This window comes from Cariama cristata, unplaced genomic scaffold (genome assembly GCF_000690535.1).
Source record: "Cariama cristata isolate BGI_N322 unplaced genomic scaffold, ASM69053v1 scaffold3278, whole genome shotgun sequence".
NCBI lineage: Eukaryota > Metazoa > Chordata > Aves > Cariamiformes > Cariamidae > Cariama > Cariama cristata.
Window position 1 is genome coordinate 999 of NW_009629269.1, and position 8,281 is coordinate 9,279.

Here is an 8,281-nt window from a genome sequence, read left to right on the forward strand (position 1 = left end):
GGGTGTCGGAGGGAGGATGAGCTTGCTTGCACCTTGCTGCTTCACGGAGGGAGCTCCTGCCCTGCGTGGACTATTGAAGATGGAGGAGACTGCTCAGGGTCTCTGAATGGGGGCACTGGGGGGGGCTTATGGTGGGCCTTGGCATGGGTAGGGGATGTACTTTGTCCTCGCCTGTTTGCCTTCGGTGCTTGTCTCTCCTCACTCAGGGTGAGCCAGAGCCCAGAGAGTGACAGTGCGGGGAGGCTGGGGAGGGCTGTGCACACCCACCCCGCTGTGCATGCATACACACACGCTTGTGCACACTCACTCCCCTGAACAGGAGATGCTGCAGTCCTTCTCCCCAAACCCTTCTGCTCCATCGTGACTGTCCCAGTCCCTTCCCTCGACTCCACCTGCCAGAGGAGCCTCAACACCATCTGGACCACCATCATGCCAGGCCTGTGAGAGCTGGGCTGAGGCCCTACAGCTCGTTTCTCTGTTCAGCCCCGAGGCTGCTCTCCGCAGGCCATGCAGTGGCGATGCCAGGGGGCTCTGGCTGCTTCCCAGCCTGTGGCCACGCAGCCGAGCCACAGCAACCCTAGCTTGCGTGGGAAGAGCCAGGTCCTCCCGCCTCACTGAACACTTCCCTGCACCTGCAGCTCACGCCAGCCCATCTGCTCCGTCCCGCTGACCCTCCGCCTCAGCTCTGTACTGTGTGCCTGTGTCCTCCTCTCCTCCCGCTCTGCCGTCTGCCACGTCCCGGTGCCCTTAATCCCTGCCTCACCGCACATCCCTGCTGTCCCTGCCTCTGTGGACCAAGTCCATCTGCTCCTGCTGGCAGACCTGCCTTCAGCTGGAGCAGCCTTGGCCTCCATCTGTCCTACCAGCACTCCTGCATCCTTCCCATGCAGCCTTCCTCCAGGCCACCTCATCCTCAGTGCCTGGGTTTGTTGCTCAGCTTGGGAAAGGTGCTGTGTGTGGAGCTGGCTGGTACCCTGTGGCACTCAGCCACAGGCACGATGGCGGGAGGGAAGAGGCTCTGCTCCTTCCACCACCCGTCCAAGAGATCTGAAGAGGTTTCCAGCCTCCATCCGGCTTGGGACCTGGGTCGTGTCCCTGCCTCCATGATGGAGGGAGCCACGATGCTGCAGCCCTGCAGATCAGCCAGCCTGCATCTCCTCCCCCTCTGCTGACTGTAGCATCATGCTTGGTCTGAGTGTGACGGTACCCACAGCAAGGTCCAAAGGCTTTTGGGCTGGTCTCAGCACTGGCAGCACTCCAGGAGCTGCAGGAGGACAGATCACCCCTGCCAGACGCTGCTGGGGCTGTTTCTGGGATGCCATTCCCATAACTGCTGTTGCTGGTGGGTTCCACTTGTCCTCCCAGCCCGTTTCGCCACCCAGGCCATGCTGTGCCGAGCACAGCCCAGCTCTGGGGCTGAGGGTCTGGGTGACCCCAGCACTGGTGACAACGTGGCCGTGACAGCAGCAGCTGCGCTCAGCACCCGGCCCCCTGCAGCGCAGCAGCACCACAGACGTGCCTGGAGGGGCTCAGGGTTTGTTGCAGACAGTGAAATTGCTGGTGAAAAATCAGAAGGTGAGGGTGCTCAGCCTGTTGCCAGCACCAATACTGATTTCTCAGGCAGGACTCAACTGCGGAGTGACCGCAGCTGGGAGAGGACAGGGCAGTCACCAGCTTGGAGGGATGTTGTGGGCCAGGCACTGCCTGAGGCTGAGCAGAGAGCCCAGCACAGCCAAGGCGAGCAGAGCTGTGTTGAGGGTGCATGGGTTTAGCTGCACCCCCTTAACCCACAGGAGAGACACCCAGACTGAGAAAAAGGGTCCTCATTGCTGGGGGGTGGCACCCGGAGGGCAGCTGGCAGGGCTGGCTCCCGTGGAGGCTCTCGGAGCTGGTTGGGTGAGGACAGGTGACAGCTGGGGTACCTGGGGACACCCAGAGCAGGAGCCAGCTCGCCCAGCCTGGCCAGCCCAGGAGTGCCTGCCTGCCCCTTGCCTGTGCACCCAGCAACAGGCTGGGCACCGGGGGACTTTGCTCCGTCCCCACTCCCTGCGCTCCCACCGGTCCCACTGCTGTCCCTGTCCCGGGTGGGTGATGTCCCCTCCCCAGTACCTGCACAAACTGGGTGGGGGGGTGTCCCTCCAGCTCCTGCCCCTCTCCCCAAGACCTCATGGGCAGGGTTAGGCAGAGTAGACAGCCCTGCCTGGGGATCGGCTGAATAACCGGGGTGCTGCTGTCTGCTGGGGCAGGGGGTGACGATGTCTCGCTGTGCTTTCCCCTAGGAGCTACTGTGCCTACGTGGTGCAGCGCAACGTGACGTGCACGCTGCAGGACGGGGCCGAGAGCTACGTCAAGGCCGAGTACCACAAGTGCAGCTGGGGCCCCAAGTGCCCGGGGAAAGTGCTGTGAGTATGGGGGATGCCGGGGCATGGCTCCCTTCCTCTCCCAGCTTCAGGCTGCAGCTCTCCTTGGGCTCCTGAGCTCCCATGCCACCCTTCTGACCGTGAACCCCCACTTTCCAGGGGGCACTGGAAGGGGCTGAAGGGTTTTTCCTGGATGAGGGAGTCAATGGCAAGGCAGAGGTGCTGGGAGGAAGCAAGATGGGATCTGTCAGGAGGGAGAAAAATCAGAAATCCCTCATCAGAAATAAATCAGGAAATCATGGGAAGCTGAAGGCGTGCATGTGCCTGTGTGCAGGGAAACATTTTGTCCCAGACCTGCAATTTAGCAGAAAGATGGCAGCTCAGTGAGAGGAGGAGGAAACAGAGCCCATGGCTAGGGATGGCTCAGGGCATCCTGCCCCAGGAAAGTATTTCAAAACTCTCTGCCACCTCGTCAGTGCTGGAGGGAAACACCCCGCCGTGCCGCAGCTGGAGCCACAGCCAGGGCAGGGTGGACATTGGGACTTTGTGCTTCGCCACCTTCCACAACGCCCGGCCGGGGATGCTGCTCCATGCAGAAATGCCGTTCTCCTGCATCCTCCCCGGGCCCGCTGAGAGCAGCAGAGCTGAGCACCGAGGAGAACCAGGCTGAGAGGGGCTTTTGTCGGAGCCTGGCACCCCTCCTGCGGCACTCACACATGGCACTGAAGCTGCCCCGGACTCACCATGGGCTCCGCATGCGGCCCCTCCCGGCAGAGATGGGCTGTTGGACCCACTCCTTGACTTGTTCTTTCCTTCCTCCCATCACAAGTGCTTTAGCAGCATTTGGGGACTTCAGGACATGCTGCAGCTGCTGGTACCCATAGAGGAGATCCCCAAAGCCTCTCCCATCTCCGCAGTGTCGAGTGCTCGGCCCCTTCAGCCCTTCAGCCAAAACTGGGGTAAAGCCAGGGTGTTTTCTGAAAGCAGCTAAACCCACGGCTGAACTTTCTGCACAGCCGATGCTGCATCCACACAACAGGGAAACATGGTTTTTCTATGCGCTGGGGCCATCAGCTAATGTTTGTGCAGCTGCAAAAAATACTTCCCCTTGCTTCAGAGGGTTCAGAGGTGCTGAAGGGCTCCAGACTCCTCTGCAGAGGCTGGCATGATGGAGAGAAGATGCCCTGCCTTCTGGATGCCATCCTCATCCTCGTTTTACCCCCTGAGAGAGGCTGGGTGCAGCTATCTCCTGCTGTGGTACAGCCAGGCAGGTTTCTACGCACTAAGACAGAAGGAAAGACGACAAACTCAGCTGTGTCTGCGAAGAGGAATAACAAAAAGAAGAGCTTGTTTTGAAACTGCCCTGTGCCTTTGGGAAATTGTTGATGTTGAAAAAGTTTGAAGCGATCCAAAGAACAGAGGATTTGGGTTTGCTTTCTCCTCCTACCCCGCGGTTCGTACGGAGGTGGCTGTATCGCAGTGGGAGTCGTGTGGAAGTGGCATTGCCTGGGGGCTGCAGCCTGGGCCGGGGGCACTGAGGACCCGGGCAGGGACACGGATGACAGGGGCTCAGCCCCACGCGCTGTCCTGAGCGACTGGATACGTGCGAGTGCCCTATGCAGCCCCTCTGTGCGGCACGGATGGTTGTGCCGACTCCTCCGAGACCTTCGGCTGAGCGTGCTGGAGAAGAACAAGGGCTCGATTGTGCGTGTTGTTGCAAAACAGCAAACTTCAGGATTTTCAGGCTCTGGTGAATTCAGATTGGAAATTTCCAAAAGGCAGGTTCAAAGCATTGGTGTTTCAGAGGTGGTGAGATACGCGCTGCCTTCAGCCCTGCGCAGCTCAGCTCGGCTGGGGGGGGAGCACGGGTGCTGGTGGGGTCCTGTCCCAGCCCTGCCGCCTCACGGGAAAGTGCCGTGGAAAAGTAGGGAGCAGCTGAGTCCTCCACGCTGGGCTGGTGAGGACCCCACACAGAGCAAGAGCAGAGGGGTGTTAGTGTCCCAACGGACAAGGAGGTGGGCTCGCACCCTTGTTTGCTCTGTGTGTGGGGGGGAATCAATGTTGTAGTGCTCAAACTGGTGATGGAGAAACCTCCCAGAGCATCTCAGTTGGGGGCCGAAGGAGGTGTAAGGAGCCATCCCTCTGTGCAGACCGCATGGCATCGCCCCGGTAAACCTCGCCAGGGCTCTGCTCCCCCACTGCCAAAGCTCTCGCTTGCAAGGCCAGCCCAAGCCACTTAGGCTTCCCACCAAACTATGCCCTCCACACATAGAGAAAATACCTTTCCAAAGGTATTTCAACCCTTCTGCAGGTTTCAGGGCAGGTTTATAGTTCAGAAGAGGATTTTTTTTATGCCATTTGGAAATTCTCTGGGTCAACTCAAATTGCAACACACACCCACAAGCAGCCCAGACCCCTCTTGGAAGTGATCTGAGCTTGCAGGGGTTTTAGAATCGCTTCCATCATTTTATCTTGTGCTCTCCTGGGCCAAAAGTTGCCAAATTGTGTGGCATCTGCCACAGTGATCATCTGTCAGGCCAGAGACCAAAGCAATACACTTACAGCTGCTTTTCTAAACTAACAATGGGAGTCCCAGGTTAAAAACAACAACAACAACAACAACAAAACTCTGCAGAAACTACAGCTATATAAATAGTGGCTCTGCTCAGATAGTCCCTCCTGATGCCCAGGCTGTTTTTCAGGCTTGTCTAGTTGTGTTACCAACTTGTTGGGGAGAACTCTTCTCTCACCATCTGCTGTCAACCTGGACCTCGTGGTCCAGTCCTGGAGAGGGTGGGAACGTGTTTTTGGAGTGCTGGTTAACGAGATGTGTCCCTGGATGGGCACTGTCATGCTACACTGAGCTATGGTGTAGCAAGAGCTCTTGGAGGAGGTGGGTCATGGTCTGTGGGGCTCAGCCAGGCTTTCCCATGTACCCAGATTGCCCACACCCAACAGGACCCATGACCCCGCTCTTCTCTATTGCTTGACGTTGAGGTTGCTTCTCTAAACTGTCTTCTCTCTTCCTCCCCTCTCCTGCAAAGGTACCGCACCTTCTTCAGACCCAGATACAAGATTGGATACAAGACGGTGACCGAGCTGGCCTGGAGGTGCTGCCCAGGCTTCATGGGAGAAGGGTGCCATGACAGCCCGACCGACCAACCCGGCCTTCTGCCCCAACATCCCAGCCCTAAGATGCCTCCCGGGCAAAAGATGTTTCCAATGCCCAGACTTCCTCCCTACCCAAAAAGCCACCCTGACCTGTTTCCAGGACCAAAGAAGAATCAGTATGGTGAGATCTCGCTCCTGCTTCACATCCCCAGGTTACCGCACCGCTCTCAAACCTCCCAGTTCTTTCTGTTCCAGCACAGGGCATGAATTTGGCAAACCTTCAGTGGGTGACATGCTTTTGGATCAGAGACCTGACCTTTGATTGCTTTGAGGATCGCTTGCTTTTTTAATCTAGTTTCTTTCAAAACGTGCCTCTTCAAGATTGCCTTTCCTCATTGCTTTAAAGCATTTTTCCACTAATTTTGGGGTCAATAGAGTGTGTCTCAAGATGAACAGCTCCCCGGGAGCTGAACTTGGGAGCAGAGGGCTTGATCCCAAGAAGAAAGAAGGTTTCCTGATCAGCTTAAGAAGAGATGTAGAGGAAAGGAGGAAGGGTGGGCTGGTATTTTGCTGAAATGGCAGTAACAGGGAGGCAGGAGCTCATGTTAATTAGCATGGAAAAGGGCTCAAATCTAGAAGATAGCCAAGGAGGGAAGTTAAAGGAGCACCAGCCCTGACTGTGCCCTCTTTGTTTTTTCCCCTGTGCAGGCAGGAAGCTGCCCGGCCTTTTTGGGGACCGCCTGGATCGTCTGGAGGAGGAGGTGAGGCGCCTGTCCCAGTCCTACGACAGCCTGCACACCATGGTGAGCGGCCTGGGGGACCGCCTGCGGCTGGCCATCCAAGAGGACACCACCAAGATGATCGGCTCCCTGATGAACAGCCCGGGCACGCCTGACTCAACGGTTGGCTTTGGCATCATTCCTGATGGCCTGGTGGATGTGGCGGACAAAGCCGACATCGCCACGTACCCTCCCGTGGGGGAGATCCTGACCAAAGTGACGGAGGTGAGCGATGTGCTAAAGACCAAGGCAGATTTGCTTCATGAGGTTCGCGGCATGGTCCTGGACCACGATGGGCAGATCAAGCATCTGCTGGAGTCAGCCCGGCCCTCACCCCTCACCTCCATCGACCTGCTGGAGGAGTACGTGGACACGAGGCTGAGCAACCTGCGCGGAGAGCTGCTCGATGGCTTCGAGAAGAAGCTGGGGAAGATCCAGACCACGTGCGATTTCCGGATCCAAGAGGTGCGGCAGCAGTGCGAGGAGGAGAAAGCTGCCAACCTGCGGCTGCAGCAGACGCTGGATGGGAAGGAGCTAGAGATCAAAAAAGAGATCTCCCAGCTGGAGACTCAGATCCAAGGGCTGACGGTGGTGGAAGGCTGCTGCAGCAACCTGGACTACCTCACCGATCGCATGAACATCCTTGAGAAAGGCCTTCACAGCATCTCTGAGTCCCAGAAGAACTTGCACTCACGACTGGATGGAGAAATCTCCACTGTTACCCTAGGGAACCTTTTTGAAGGGCGCTTTGAGGACCTGGAAGCCAGACTCAATGCTACAGAGAGAGAAACGGGGAGCTGCTGCTCTGGTGTAGAGGACAGCATGAGAGGCACGGTGGTGGCAGAGGTGGATGGCATGAGGACTGCCTTCGAAGACAAAATGCAGACGCTGGAGGACAGGTTCATGACCATCGTGGGGGAGCTGAATAATGTCAGTTCTCCCGTGGGAATGGACGGAGCAGTGGTGCCAGTGCTGGAGGGGGAGCTCGCCAGCATGAGGAAACGGACGGACAAGACACTGGAGGTGTTGCAGAATCGCCTCATCACGCTGGAGAGCACTTGTTCCCTGGGCTGCACCTCTGCCTCCAAAGATGTCGAGACCTTCCGGACAGAGATTGAAGACTGCCAGAACAAGAACCAGGACCTGCTCCTCCGGATGGACAGCAATTACGATCTCCTGCGCAAGCTGAATGCCACCATACTGGAGATCCAGCGGCGAATCGAGGAGGAAGCATCGGGGGCTTTGCAAGGGGAGATCACCTTGCTAAAGATCAACCTGAACACCGTGAGCAAGTCTCTGACAGGGCTGAAGGACTCTGTCTCCCAGTACTCGGACACCATGACACACATCAACTCCTCGCTGGATGAGCACGAGCGGAAGATCGAGGATGAGGTCCACTCCATCCAGGAGAAAGTCAACGACCAAGGCTCCCAGCTCTTCTTCAGCAACCGACGTGTCCTGAACCTCAAGGGAGACTTGGAGCGACTCAAAGCCAGGATCGTCAGTGACCTGAGCTCCTGCAAGAACGTGGCCCACGACCTGCAGCAGGAGATTGCTCACTTTGATGACCGGGTGGCCCGGGTGGAGAGCGTCTGCGGCAGGCTGGGTGCCGTCACGGGAAGCCTGGATGGCATCAGGGATGAACTGGAGAAACACACGGGCAGTCTGTGGGACTATATGGACCACATGAACGGGACCCTGGCTGCCCATTCTCAGGAAATAACGGGACTGAAGGACAACCTGCTTGACTGTCAAGCCAAGGTCTCTGAGCTGGCGGAGCAGGTTGCCCACTTGGAAGAGCAGGCGGAGGGGAAGCAGCATTAGCCGTGCTACCACCCCCTTCTTCCTTCTCCCCGTGAAGGACAGGATTAACTTATATCACACAGACTCGCTCCAATGTGACAACAGTTCTTGGGATAATTTTTTTTAATGAAAAGATAAATTAAAAGCTGCTACAAACCTTTTTTTTTTTTTTTTTTTTAAGATCTTGTCAGCCCCACTTTTCTGTAACTCTGCCGTTACGGAACTCGC

At 57.2% G+C, this 8,281-nt stretch overlaps 1 protein-coding gene across 1 annotated transcript; it reads left to right on the forward strand.

The window, feature by feature from the left end:
* Positions 1–319: 319 nt before the first annotated feature.
* EMILIN3 (elastin microfibril interfacer 3) lies at positions 320–8,074 on the forward strand (the record flags this gene model as incomplete). Its single annotated transcript, XM_009705089.1, has 4 exons — positions 320–440; positions 2,280–2,402; positions 5,405–5,652; positions 6,180–8,074. Coding segments are annotated over 4 exons (2,387 nt in total), but the record flags the coding sequence as incomplete, so codon positions are not given.
* Positions 8,075–8,281: the final 207 nt, after the last annotated feature.